This window comes from Phocoena sinus, chromosome 6 (genome assembly GCF_008692025.1).
Source record: "Phocoena sinus isolate mPhoSin1 chromosome 6, mPhoSin1.pri, whole genome shotgun sequence".
NCBI lineage: Eukaryota > Metazoa > Chordata > Mammalia > Artiodactyla > Phocoenidae > Phocoena > Phocoena sinus.
In genome coordinates, this window is record NC_045768.1 from 36577611 (window position 1) to 36592368 (window position 14758).

At 43.1% G+C, this 14758-nt stretch overlaps 1 protein-coding gene across 3 annotated transcripts in view; it reads left to right on the forward strand.

The window, feature by feature from the left end:
- The first annotated feature begins 307 nt into the window (after positions 1 to 307).
- GNE (glucosamine (UDP-N-acetyl)-2-epimerase/N-acetylmannosamine kinase) overlaps positions 308 to 14758 on the forward strand; it is a 53820-nt gene continuing 39369 nt past the window's right edge. For 2 of the 3 annotated variants that reach the window (XR_004350234.1, XM_032633945.1), the window contains exons 1-2: positions 624 to 735; positions 5967 to 6169. Coding sequence is in view for 2 of the 3 variants with exons in the window: in XM_032633945.1 (XP_032489836.1) it covers positions 6006 to 6169 (164 nt within the window). In the remaining variant the exon portion in view is untranslated. Of the gene's footprint in view, positions 736 to 5966; positions 6170 to 14758 lie in introns of all 3 variants that reach the window. The other variant, XM_032633944.1, reaches the window with a different exon arrangement.

Genomic DNA, 14758 nt, shown 5'->3' on the forward strand with positions numbered 1-14758 from the left:
TGGTGACTAGGAATTCGAAGCGATCATTAGAAAGTCTTCATCAGGAGCTGTGTGAGGCCTTTCCCGACAGTTTCTTGGCCACCTCTGTGCTTCTCCCTGGAGCAGGAAGGCCTGGGTGTTCCCTGCAGGGGAGGCCGAGGCTGAGCTCATTATAAGGATCAGCTGGTCTCTGCCTTGCCTGAGTCATCATCAGCACTCCACTGAGCCCTCTAGCAGACACGGTTCTGGAGTGGCACAGCTTCACTCAAGACAGGGCTCTGGGTCGACCCCCAGACGACCGTATTGTTTTGGTCATGCCTATGAAATGACTGCTGGCTGGAAGGCGTTAAGAAATTGCACCTCGGGCCCAAGGCCAAAACAATTGCCTCGTGCGGCGCTCGGCTTCCGATCTTTCGCGTGGCAGGCAAACGAGCCCCTCAGGGGCGGGACACTGGCAGGCCGCCCGGGGCTGTGCCACGACCACGGAAGGCGCCACCCCGCCCCGGCCTCCTCGCACAGCCAATCGCAGAATTCGTCCCCGCTCACGTAAGGCACGTCGGCAGATTCGGGTGGGAACGCAGGGCGCGCGGGGTGTGCGGGGTTGGGGTAGAGGCGCGTCATCGCCCGCGGGGCCGAGTGGCGGAAGCCAAGGGGGCGGTCTCACGCCGGCCTGCTTTCCGGCGCGGCGCTCAGCTCTTGTCCACGAGGCCCGGCAGCGGCAGCGGCAACGCGGGAGGAACGGCGGATCGGCGCCTGGTGAGAACCGCGCGCCCGCCGGGGACTCGGGGGAGGCGGGCTCGGGGAGCGCAGCCTCCGGGCCCGCACCCCGAGGCCTCAGCTCCCCGGCTAGAGGCTCCGCACCCGGCCCGGGCCTGGCTCTGTCTCCCGCGGGCCAGCACGCCAGGGCCGCTCTTTAGTTCCTATGTGGGCTCAGCCTTTGGCCCGTGGAGCAGACGGGTTGAGTGCGGATCCCGGGCGAATAACCGGGAGTGGGGCGCGGGGTGTTAGAGGGAGGCCAGCTGCACTCCATCCCACCGGCTGTCCTGAAAGATAGCAAGCATCCCGTCACGGAGGTGTGCAGGAGAGGGCGGAGAGCTCCGTGACGGACAAGTGGCCCCGGGGTGTAAAGGGTTGGACTGAAAGATCATCTTGAGGGTCTGCGCCCCACCCTGACTGTATTCTGAGTCTGGGCTTTCTTGGAAGCTTGATATGCGTTTATTTTCCCTCCAGTCCGGAGCACACTTGTAAAACACGAAAAAGTTTTTTTTTTTATTGGAATTCTGATGGAGAAGAGGGGTGGGGTACAGCTTGGCATTTAGAGATAACTGGTTAACCCGATTGTGGGATCTCAGGAAGAAGTCACACCAGAGTATAGCTCAGGATAGAGTTCTGAATTTCAGACCCTCCTGATTCCTGTGTCATCCCGTCTGCACTGAGGGAAGAGAGTGATACATCATATGTTCCCTTCATTTCCATGGTGCCTGGCAGGACCAGGCATAAGGAAGGTTCTCACTCATGGGTGTTTATGAAATGAACAGACACAGGCAAACACTGGATATGGGCACTATCTTGAATGCTGATTTGGTGTTTGGTTCTGGTAATTGTTAACTGTGATTTGGGGCAAGTAAATTGGTTTTCACTGTACCTCATTGTGCCCATTTGTGAAATGGGGCTAATAAGATAGGGCTGTGAGGATGAAGTGAGTTAATGCTTGTAAAGCTCTTAACACAGTGCCTGGCAATTGTTTACTTTGATGGTTTCTTCTGCTCAGAGACTGCTTGAGCCAAGTGTTTGTCTTTTTCTATAGTTGAGTGGGACAACAGTATTTATTTTTCTGGACAGGGTCACTCACCTTTTGTCAGTATTAATAATGGTCAGTCTTGAGAGAATGCAGGTTTCTCAGAGATTGCCAGTGAGATCAAGGTGAAGTTGTATTTTTCGGGTATTTTTCTGGTTTTAGTGGCTCTGGTTACTAACTATTAGGGAATTGAGTGAAATGGATGTAAATGTCCAATCCATGTGCTTTCTGAGCTTTAGGCTTTAAGGACTGTGGACAGTGCAGCTTCAGTGTCCATTTAAAAGATTTCTTGTTTTTAATAAAATATTTCAAATATGCTGAAAAGGGGGCTTCCCTGGTGGCGCAGTGGTTGAGAGTCCGCCTGCCGATGCAGGGGACACGAGTTCGTGCCCCGGTCCGGGAAGATCCCACATGCCGCGGAGCGGCTGGGCCCGTGAGCCATGGCCGCTGAGCCTGCGCGTCCGGAGCCTGTGCTCCGCAACGGGAGAGGCCACAACAGTGAGAGGCCCGCGTACCAAAAAAAAAAAAAAAAAACATTAAAATGTCATGCCCAAGGATCCATTTTTGTTTGTTTTTTGCGGTACGCGGGCCTCTCACTGTTGTGGCCTCTCCCGTTGCGGAGCACAGGCTCCGGACGCGCAGGCTCAGCGGCCATGGCTCACGGGCCCAGCCGCTCCGCGGCATGTGGGATCTTCCCGGACCGGGGCACGAACTCGTGTCCCCTGCATCGGCAGGCGGACTCTCAACCACTGCGCCACCAGGGGAGCCCAGGCATGGCATTTTATACAGAACAAATAATAATGTATACTAGGCGGAGAAAGAAAATTTGTTAATTTTGTTCCTCGTGCTTCTGTTTGGGAAAGTGAACTGGTAAAGATCTACTATGTGGCCAGGTGTCATGTACTAGATTGTAAGTTCCTAAAAATCAGAGGTGAGGTCTTTCTCAGCTCTGTCTCTCAGTTTTTGTTTTGTTTTGTTTTGTTTTTTGGCCATGCCATGTGGCATGTGGGATCTTGGTTCCCCGAGCAGGGATCAAACCCACGCCCCCTGCATTGGAAGCGTGGAGTCTTAACCACTGGACTGCCAGGGAAGTCCCTCTCAGTTTTCTTTACAGTGCACTGCACAGAGCCAGTTCTCAATAAGTGTTTGTGACATTGGTCATTTTTACTTCCAGGGCTCTCATAACCCTACATATATTTGAAAAGCTGATGGCCAGCAGTTTTCAAAATTGCACTTTTAGGTTTGATATTTCTAATGCCTTTGAACTTTCCCATTTTACTACTTAATTCAGAAACATAATTAAGAGCAGTTAAAAAACAAGGTATGCAACAACAGTGTAGCATAAGTTACTAATTGCATGACACACACTCTATGTATTTATAAAATATATTTATATGTGTGAAGAACTATGTATTTATTTGTATATGCATAGTTTATCTGCAGAAGGATAGATAAGAAACTAGTAATTCTAAGCATTCAGGGAGAAGAACTACATGTCTAGGAACACAGATGAGAAGACATTTTGCTCTATAGCCTCCTGTGCCTTTTCAGTTTTAAACCATGTGAATGTACTACCTAATAAAAAAAAGTTAAATAAAATTTTTTTTTTTGCTGTACGCGGGCCTCTCACTGTTGTGGCCTCTCCCGTTATGGAGCACAGGCTCCGGACGCGCAGGCCCAGCGGCCCTGGCTCATGGGCCCAGCCGCTCCGCGGCATGTGGGATCCTCTCGGACCGGGGCACGAACCCGCGTCCCCTGCATCGGCAGGCGGACTCTCTACCACTGCACCACCAGGGAAGCCCAAGAATTCTCCTCCTAACAAAGGATTTTTACCATTATTATTGTTTTTTCTAAGATTTAACTTTATTCCTTAAAAAAGTTTTGGCCTTAGTAACATTGTTTTGTTTTTCATAGTTTGTGTATATGGCTACCTTACTTTCAGTTTTGGTATAATAACCGTTGAGTTACTTGGTAAATACTAAACATTTTAGAATTGCCCAATGGAAAGTTTACTATTCTCTTAAAATAAATACAAATTTATCAACCATGAATGATTTGCTTTGCCTCACCCAGCAAATTAAATATCACCAACAATTTATTCAGCTCACATTTAATGATGAGTGGAAAAAGATTTATGTACAAGAACACTTAGGACAACTGTTTTTGGAAAAATATTTTTGTCTCTTTGGTTAGGTAGTGCTTAGATCTCACAAATACAACTCACTTGACAGAATGCTCGCTTCACTATCTTAAAAATGCTTTCCATTGGGTGAAATTAGCTCTTACTGGAGATTATAAATTCTGAATGGGCCTAATGATGGGCAATTTGTGTGATTATAGAAGTTCTAGCCTACGAGAGATGAGATATCAACAGCAGAAGGCTACTGACGAGATTTCCACTGAGTTTCAGAGTCTGCCCTGATTGAAAAGGCAGCTTCCCTTTTATTGGCGTCCTTACTCAAGCTTCTCTGGATTCCTGATTGCAAATTCTAAATATTGATACACTTCCAGAGACATAAGCATTGAGATGAGTCCGTGAAGTGAAATTTTACATTGATATAAGGAAGTTTTAAAAGCTCCTTGAAACATAGCTCTTATCCCTTGCTCCTGGTTTTTACTTTTTGAAAGGAGGGTATAGAATTGTGGGGGGATGGGTGGGCAAAGGAGTTGAGCAATAGTATATGTGTGTATGATGGGGCCACAGTGCTCAGAGGGAGGCAGCCACGAAGAGGGGTGGAGTAAGGAGGAACTGAGGTTTATGCGAAGGCCTTCCAGAAGAGATGACACTTAGCCTGAGTTTTAAAGGATGAGGAAGAATCCAGGCAAGAGGGAAAGCAAGTTTTAGGTAGAGGAGCTTGCATCTACAAAGGCACAGAGATATGGAGACCCACTGGTTGAACTGCAGGCACTTTGGCATGGCTTTGGTTCAGAGTAAGGATAGTTGTAAGGGGACAAATGGTTGTAAGGATGAACTAGGTCCAGATCAGCAATTTGCAATTTATCCATAGGTGGTATATCCTGTAATCAGATTTATAAACTTTGGAAAGATCACCCTGAAAGTTTTTGGGAGGCAGGGCAAGACTAGAGACAGGCAAACCACTTTGACAGCTGTTAGAATAGCTCTGACCTAAGATCAGGGATTGGACTAGGGGATGTTCTGGTGGGTGGGGATGGAGAGGAGATTGATTTGAAAGATATTCATTCCGGAGGTTGAACTGACAGGACTGAGGAGGTACAGGGTGAGGAGCAGAGAAGACAAGGATGTCAAGGCATTTGGATGAATGGAAGTTCATAACAGAGTTAGAGAATAAGGAAGGAGGAACAGGTTTGGAAAACCAAGTGAGTTCAGTTTGGGACAGTGACTTTGACGTGCCTATGGGACCGGAGATAGCTGGTAGGTATTTGGAGTTGTCAAGTGTGTAGGTACTGGCTATGGATGCTAATGAGACCTTGAAGGTAGGGGTTTTTGTTTCATCTTACTCATCTTTTCCTTAGCACTAATCACAGTGCTTTGTATATAGTGTGTAGCGTGAGGGTGAATAGCTCACATTGCTTATAGGATGTGATCTTGAATGTTGGGGAAGTAATTTCCTCTCTTAAGACTTGTGTTTTTCTCTTTCTGTAAGTGGGGGAGTTGAACTAGATCAGTGGTTCTCAACCAAACTTTCGCTCTAATCTTGTATGTTGGGATCAATTGTGAGGAATGGCAAGTAATTTTTAGTTAATAATAAAGAGCTGATGTTTGCTTGCCTTTTAAATGAGAGTTGATTTATATTAAACTCTTTTTAAATTGCATTCCAGCATGCTTTCTTAAGTGTAAGAGAAAAGGGTGGAGTCATAGTTGGTCTGCTGGAATTTCATAACTTGATATACCAGTGGGTGTGTCACACAGAAGTGGGGTGGAAAAGTTAAGAATCACTATACTAAACGGTGCTTAAGGACTTAAGACTGCAAAATTTTACGTTTATATCTAGGACCTATCATTCTGATTATAAAGAATTTTTATTTTTTGTGTCTATAATATCTTTTTTAAATTCATTTTTTACTGAAGTATAGTTGAACTACAATGTTGTGTTAATTACTGCTGTACAGCAAAGTGACTCATTTATACATATATATACATTCTTTTTCATATTCTTTTGCATTATGGTTTATCATAGGATATTAATTTTTATTTTTGCAACTTCAGGAACTCTATTTTAAGAACCTCTCAAAAAGAAAACAAGTCATGGAGAAGAAGGAGAATAACCGAAAGCTTCGGGTTTGTGTTGCTACTTGCAACCGTGCTGATTATTCTAAACTCGCCCCAATCATGTTTGGCATTAAAATGGAACCTGAGTTCTTTGAACTTGACGTGGTGGTACTTGGCTCTCACCTGATAGATGACTATGGGTAAGATGAAAGCATTTTCTTATGATATTCTTCATTGCAACACGATGTACCAGTGAGAACTTCGGTCTTGGAGCTGTGTGGACCCGGCTTCAAATCCCAATTCTACCACTTAGTTTTTAGGTGGCCTTGGAGAAGTTGCCTAGCATCTCTGAGCCTCAGGTTCCTCAGTTATAAAATGGAGTGAAAACTTGTGTTGTAGGTTATTGTGAAGAATGGAAATAGTGACATAAAGTATCTATACAGGGATGCTGCCTGTTAGATGGTTGGTAAATTATAGCTATTATTATTATTACTTTTATTTGGTATTATATCCGGAAATGCCATTTATAAATATATGTTGTGTGACTATAATGTGATTCTATGTAATCTGTTTTGTGAGTTCTAATGCTAATCCTATATTAAAAATGCATATAAAGTAGTAGATATGGAACAAGATTTTTAAAATCTAATTGATCCACAAGATAAAGTAGAATTTTATAATACCGTTACCATTAATTCTTACTTTGGTGACATTAGGTTTGTTATCGATCACACCCTAAATATGAAAAACGAAACTTGGGAAATCTTTGAGGGAGCAGGTGTATAAACCAAAGGTGAACATTTTGTTACATGTAATAAAGTGGCATTTAGTGCACCCTTGTGGCATGAAAACATTAATGCAGCCACCAAAGTATTAAATATGAAAGAAGCTTGTGTTAAGGTAAAACTGTCTTTTTAAATGTCCTTTAACAATAAGATAATAACAGCAAAAACAAATAAAAACCTGCCCCCAAAAACCAGTTTAGCAATTTGCTCTAAGAAAATACTTTTAAAGACAAGAGAAGAAACTTATGGAGAGCTCAAAAGTTCACAGATTTTTAAAATGTGAAATGAATTCTGGCTGTCTAAGAAAATCCACTTGGGTTTTCTTACATTATTGAACAGAGATAGGACAAAGTAAAGGAGAAATTTTAGCTAGAGCCTGAGGGGAAAGTCTAAGTGTGTTCTTTTACTTCTGTGAGAAAAGTTTGGCAGAAGACTAGTGGGGGAGAGGCTTTCAAGGAGATTGTGGTAGGTTTCTTATCTGCCTACCACAGTAATTAAGCGGGGAAGGTAGTATTTGTCAGGTGAGACTGCTGAAATGGAAACTTGACTAGTACTTAATGGAAATGTATGTCTACAGTGCATTCTAGCACAAGAAATTGGTTGCTTCTGGGGAGAAGAACTGGATAACTGGTAAAACAAGTGAGAAGTAGCCTTTTCACTGTACAAGCTTTTGTATCTTGAGTTTTGTTTTATTTATCTATCTATTTATTTATGGCTGTGTTGGGTCTTCGTTGCTGCGTGCGGGGCTTCTCTAGTTGCGGCGAGCAGGGGCTACTCTTCGTTGTGGTGTGCGGGCTTCTCATTGCGGTGGTTTCTCTTGTTCCGGAGCACGGGCTCTAGGCGCACAGGCTTCAGTAGTTGTGGCACGTGAGCTCAGTAGTTGTGGCTCATGGGCTGTAGAGTGCAGGCTCAGTAGTTGTGGTGCACGGGCTTAGTTGCTGTGGCATGTCTATTCTAAATGTCATAGTTTGCATCTACTAACCCCAAACTCCCAGTTCATCCCTCTCCCTCCCCCACCACCCCCTAGGCAACCACAAATCTGTCCTCTATGTCTGTGAGTCTGTTTTTGTCTTGTAGATAGATTCATTTGTGCCATAGTTAATTTAATTTAATTTATTTGGCCACACCATGCGGCTTGTGGGATCTTAGTTCCCCGAGCAGAGATTGAACCTGGGCCGTGGGCAGTGAAAGTGCCAAGTCCTAACCACTGGACCACCCGGGAGTTCCCTGAATTATCTATTTTTTCTTGATTCAGTTTTGGTGGGCTGTATGTTTCTAGAAAGTTGTCCATTTCTTCTAGGTGGTCAAATTTGTTGGCAAATAATTTTTCATAGTGTTCTTTTATGGTTTTTTGTATTTCTGTGGTATCATTTGAGATTTCTCCTTTTTCCTTTCTTATTTTGTTTATTTGGGTTCTCTCTCTTTTCTTCTTGGTGAGCCTGGCCAGAGGTTTGTCAATTTTGTTTACCCTTTCAAAGAACCAACTCTTGGTTGTATTGATTTTTTTCTATTTTTTAATCTCTATTTTATTTATTTCCTCTCTGATCTTTATTATTCCCTTCCTTCTGCTGACTTTAGGTTTTATTTGTTCTTCTTTTTCTAATACTTTTAGGTGGTAGGTTAGGTTGTTTATTTGAGATTTTTCTTGTTTTTTTGAGGAAGGCCTGTATCGCTATAAACTTCCCTCTAAGAACTGCTTTTGCTGCATCCCGTAGATTTTGTATGGTTGTGTTTTCATTGTCATTTGTCTCACGGTATTTTAAAATTTCTGTTTTGATTTCCTCATTGACTCATTGGTTTTTTAGTAGCATGTTGTTTAGTCTCCATGTAATTGTTTTTTTCTCATTTCTTTTCCTGTGGTTGATTTCTAGTTTCATGCCATTGTAGTCAGAGAAGATGCTTGAAATAATTTCTATACTTTAAAATTTGTTGAGGTGAGTTGTTTTTTGTTTTTTTTTTAAAATTTATTTATTTATTTTTGACTGTGTTGGGTCTTTGCTGCCGCACCAAGGCTTTCTCCACTTGCAGTGAGCGGGGGCTACTCTTTGCTGTGGTGCGCGGGCTTCTCATTGCAGTGGCTTCTCTTGTTGTGGAGCACAGGCTCTAGGCATGTGGGCTTCAGTAGCTGTGGCATGCGGGCTCAGTAGTTGTGGCTCGTGGGCTCTAGAGTGCAGGCTCAGTAGCTGTGGCACATGGGCTTAGTTGCTCCACGGCATGTGGGAATCTTCCCGGACTAGGGCTTGAACCCGTGTCCCTTGCATTGACAGGTGGATTCTTAACCACTGCGCCACCAGGGAAGTCCCGAGGTGAGTTTTGTGCCCTAGTATGTGGTCGATCCTAGAGAGTGTTCCATGTGCACTTGAAAAGAATGTATATTCTGGGTTTTTTGGATGTAAAAACTGTCCTGAAAATATCAGTTAAGTCAAACTTGTTCTATTGTATCATTTAGGATCTCTGTTGCCTTATTGATTTTCTGTGTAGAAGATCTGTGCATTGATGTGAGTGGGGTGTTAAAGGCTCCTACTATAGGGCTTCCCTGGTGGTGCAGTGGTTGAGAGTCCACCTGCCGATGCAGGGGACACGGGTTCATGCCCCGGTCCGGGAAGATCCCACATGCCACGGAGTGGCTGGGCCCATGAGCCATGGCCGCTGAGCCTGCGTGTCCGGAGCCTGTGCTCCACAATGGGAGGGACCACAACAGTGAGAGGCCCACGTATCGCAAAAAAAAAAAAAAAAAGTCTCCTACTATTATTGTTCCCATCAATGTCTTCCTTTATGTCTGTTAATATTTGTTTTAAGTATTTGGGTGCTCCTGTGTTAGGTACACATATGTTGACAAGTGTAAAATCCTCTTCTTGTATTGATCCTTTTATCATTATATAGTGTCCTTCTTGATGGCCTTTGTTTTAAAGTCTGTTTTGTCTGATATGAGTATTGCAACTCCTGCTTTCTTGTCATTTCTGTTTGCATGAAACATCTTTTTCCATCCCCTCACTTTCAATCGATGTGTGTCCTTTGCCCTAAAGTGGGTCTCTTGTAGGCAGTGTATTGTTGGCCCTTGATTTTTAATCCAGTCTGCCACTCTGTGTCTTTCGATTGGAGCACTCAGCCCATTGACATTTAAGGTAATTATTCATACATATGTATTTATTGCCATTTTAAACCTTGTTTTCCAGTTGATTCTATGTTTCTTCTTTGTTCCTTTCTTTTTCCTTTAGTGGTTTGATGATTTCCTTTTCTTTTATGCTTGTGTTTTCTTCTTTTTGGTTTTGTGAATCTGTTTTATGTTTTTGATTTGTGGTTGCCCTGTTTTTCAAGTATGTTAACCCCTTCCTATATTTGCTTGCTTTAGACTGATAGTCTCATAGGATCCGACACATTCTTAAAAAAAAAAAAGCAATCTACATTTTCTTACTCTCCTTCCCCACATTTTGTGATTTTTGATTTCCTTTTTTACAACTTCATGTTTATCCTTTTGCCGTTACTTGTGTTTATCGTCACTTTCACAAATAGGCTTTTTAAAAAAAATCTGTATATTGGCTTAAGTGATTTACTTTCCTACGGTGATTTCCTATATCTTCTTGCTTCTTTTCTATTTAGAGAAGACCTTTCAATATTCCTTTTAGGATAGAGTTTGTATTGCTGTATTCTTTTAGTTTTTGCTTGTCTGAGAAATTCTTTATTTCTCCTCCTAAATGATAATCTTGCTGGGTAGAGTATTCTAGGTTGCAGATTTTTCCCTTTCAAGACTTTGAATGTACTTTGCCACTCCCTACTGGCCTGCAGTGTTTCTGTAGATAAACTAGCTGATAGCTTTATGAGCATTCCCTTGTAACTAACTCTTTGTTTTTCTCTTGCTGCCTTTAGAATCCTCTCATTAACTTTTGTTTTGTTTTGTTTTTTGTTTTGCGGTACGTGGGCCTCTCACTGTTGTGGCCTCTCCCGTCATGGAGCACAGGGTCTGGATGTGCAGGCTCAGCAGCCATGGCTCACGGGCCCAGCCGCTCCACGGCATGTGGGATCCTCCTGGACCGGGGCACGAACCTGTGTCCCCTGCATCGGCAGGCGGACTCTCAACCACTGCACCACCAGGGAAGCCCCAACTTTTGCCATTTTTATTATGATATGTCTTGGTGTAGCTCTGTTTGGGTTCATCTTGTTTGGGACCCTCTGTGCTTCCTGTATCTGGATATCTGTTTCCTTCTTTAGGTTTGGGAAGTTTTCAGCCATAATTTCTTCAAATACATTTTCAATCCCCTCTTCTCTTTCTTCTTCTTCTGGAATTCCTATTATACATAGATTGGCGTGCTTTATATTTTCCCATAGGTCTCTTATATTGCTTTCTTGTTTTTTTTTGTTGTTGGCTTTCTGTCTGCTGTTTTGATTGGGTAATTTCCATTATTCTATCTTCCAAATCACTTACCTTTCTTCTGCATTATTCATCCTGCTATTCTTTGCTTTTTGTTTAGCTTTTACCTCAGCAAATGAACTTTCTAATTTTTCTTGGCTCCACTGTATAGTTTTTAGTTCCTTTGTACAGTACTCTGCATTTCTGTGATAGCCTTTCTTAATTCCTTCAGTATTATCATTACCTCCTTTTTGAACTTGGTGTCTGTTAGACTGAAGAGGTCTGTTTCATTGTTTGTTCTTTCAGGGGAATATTCTTGGTCTTTTAACTGGGAGTGCTTTCTCTCCTTCTTCATTTTGCTTATATTTCTTTTACTCTGTGAGTTTAGGTGAAAAATTATCTACCCTGGTCTTGGAGGGCTATTTATATGTGGGAGCATCCCTGCATAGCTTGTGTGGATTTAATTTTTTTTTTGGCATGAGGGCTGTTTTTAGTTTGGATGCTTGCCATCTCTTTCCTCAGCATGTGCTCACTGTTATCCCCTTGATAGGGGGTGTGCAGGTGTACGGCCCGTGTGCGCTCCTGGGAAGGTGGGGGCAGCGGATGGCACCTGGTCGAGGGATTCTTGGCAGCAGTGGTAGCAGGCCATGCACGCTCCCGGGAAGGTGGGGGCAGTGACCGGCGACTGCTCACAGGACCCTCAGCGGCAGCAGTGGTCCGTGCCTGCCTCTCGAGTCTGAGATGGCAGTGGCGGCTCTCACCTACCCCTGGGGCTCATGTAGGCAGTGCCCTGCCGCTGGCTAGTGTGTGAGCAGAGAAAGAAGCTCCTATGGCGGTCCCGCCCGTCTCCTTGTGTGCCACCCAGCAACGGCACCCTGCCTCTCTGGCGGGCCCAGGCCTTCTCCCATACGACACCCTAGTCCCGTCAGGCTGTCTCCACGCAGCCAACCCCAGTCCTCTCCCCAGGGAGTGACCTCTGAAGCCCGAGCCTCAGCTCCCAGCCCCCACCCGGCCCAGCGGACGAGCGTCTCAGGCTGGGGAGTGTCGGGCAACAGCGCTGACATTCGGTGCAGGTCTCCCTCCCCTCTCCCCTCCACAGACCGCTTGCTGCACTGTCTTCTGAGGCATCCCGGCTGATCTCCCCACCAGTGAGGGGACTTCCCAGTGTGTGGAAACGTTTCCTTTTTTTGCTGGTCCTTCCCAGCGGCGCAGGTCCCATCCTGATTCCTTTCTCTCTTTATTTTTCTTTTTTCTTTTGTCTTCCCCAATTACATGGAGATTTTCTTGCCCTTTTGGAAGTCTGAGGTCTTCTGCCAGCATTCAGTAGATGTTTTGTGAGAATCGTCCCACATGTAGATATATTTTGATTTAAACATTTTGATATGTATTTTCCGTAATATCTTCCATAAGATGTTACGGGAAAACCCGAACGAACTTTTTGGCCAACCCCATATTTGTGGGAGAAGCTAAGCTCCACATCCTACTCCTCCAGTTTGACCGATCTCAGCACATTTTTTTAAGAGGCGAGGGATGTTTCTAAACATCCTACAGTTCACGGGTCAGCCCTCCACGACAAAGAATCTGTCTGGCCTAAAATGTCAATACTGCTGACATTGAGAGACCTTGCTCTATGGTATTTCCCCCACAGAAACATGAAGAAAATGATGGGAACAATGCTGTATTTTGGTCTGAAAGGTTGGCTTAATCATTAGCTAAGTGACTTGCTCGCCTATTAAGGTTAATGTCAAATAGGTGGGATTCAAATTCATGCTTGGCAAAATTGCACATGACTTCACGACCTGGTGCTTCAGGAATGCTTGAGAATTTTAAAGTCATGCATGCAAAAATCTGCTGTACTTTCTTTTCTGTGTATGTAAGTAAATAACCTTCTTTCTCTCTCTCCTCTCTCTCTCCTCAACACACAGTATTTAACACAGATAGAGTGCCCTGCGCTGTATGCTCAACTGGTGCTCATTGCCTTGTGAAGACTTTCCCATACCAACTAGTTTCTCATTTAGAGAGGGTTAAAAATGACTGTCGTAGACTCAGAAGGATTAATATTCTAATAAGTAAAGGAAGTTGCTCTGGATAGGAAGTGAAAATAAAACAAATTAACGTGAAAAACTTAGAATAAGACTGTCAAACATGCTAATTAATTGTGGAGGTGGGAGTATCTTCTCGGGAGGAATTGAGTAATTTTTAAGTCTAGTTGACTCTAACAGAATAAGTATCTAAAGCACAATTGTGCATAAGTTTGGTATCTCAAGACAGCAGATAGTTGGCACTCCTTATGCAGCTGTCTGAGCATTTTTCTGCAGGAAGAAACATGGTAGGGGGACCATCCCAAATGTAAAAGCTGAGGAGAAAGCTTAAGTCCCTCAAGGATCAGATTCCTTCTGCTATTGGAGAGGTGAAGTTTGAGAACTGCTAATCATATTTCTTTATACTTTTAATATGCAACAGCACAAAGAAAAGAAATAATCAGAAAACAACAACTGATAGATCATTCAGCTGATTTTCATCTAAGAATGATGCTTCCAAATTTAGAGACAAGGTTATTTAAGAGGAGGAGGAGAGGTACTATCAGTAAAGATTAATCAGAAGATTGGTTGTGGTGGTGTGGGTACCATGACAGCCCCTACTGCTGTGAAGAGGTTCAGTTTGGGGACTTAAGACAAATGCACTGGATCAAGTCTAATTTCATTTCGAGATTATATCGGTGGCCTAGTTTTGTTACAGTCCCACAGTTTTTGAAAATCTTCAAGTTTGGCAGCAGTTCAAACTAAATACTTAAAACATGTTTGTTTAATACCTGTTTAATACAGAACTTAGTTTAAAAATAAACTCAATATTTCAGTTTAATTCAGGGCTTAGCAAATTCTTCAAGTATATTTGGTGTTATGGGACATAGTGTTTTGTTTTTTGAGATGCTATTTCAAGGGAATTCTGATTCTGGTTCCTGATTCAAACAGTTAGGTATGAACATTCTGTAGGCAGGACAGTCTCAGAATTAAAGCTATGTTGCAATCTTAGAAGAAATACTGGCCAGAGGTTTCCAAATTTGGTAAGAAAAAACAAACAAAAAAAAATCGATGTACAGATCCAGAAAGGTCAACAACCCCTAACAGATAAATACAAAGAAAACTACCTGTAGACAATAGCATAGTCAGTTTGCTGCAAACAAGAAAATCTTGAAAGCAACAAGACAAAAATTACATTTCTTACAGGGGAACAATGATATGAATGATAACTAACTAACTCACTGTCTGACAGTGGAGGCCAGAAGACAGTGGAGCATCTTTAATGTGCTCAAAGGGGGAAAAAAAACTCCTGTTAACCCAGAATTTTTTATCTGTGAAAATATCTTTCAAAAATAAAGTTGAAGAGAAAAGCTAAGCAAATTATCACCATCAGGTATATACTACAAAAAAATGCTAAGGCAGATTCTTCAAACTGAAGAGAAATGATACCTGTTGGGAACTTAGATCTACAGAAAGGAGTGACTAGAAATGGTAAAGTACATGCATACATGTAAAAGAAAGAATGTCTTTAAAAAATAGACCTAATTTTTTAGAACAGTTTTAGCTCTAACAGCAAAATAGAGCAGAAGGTACAGAAGTTTCCCATATACCTCTCTTCCCCTATACATGCATAGC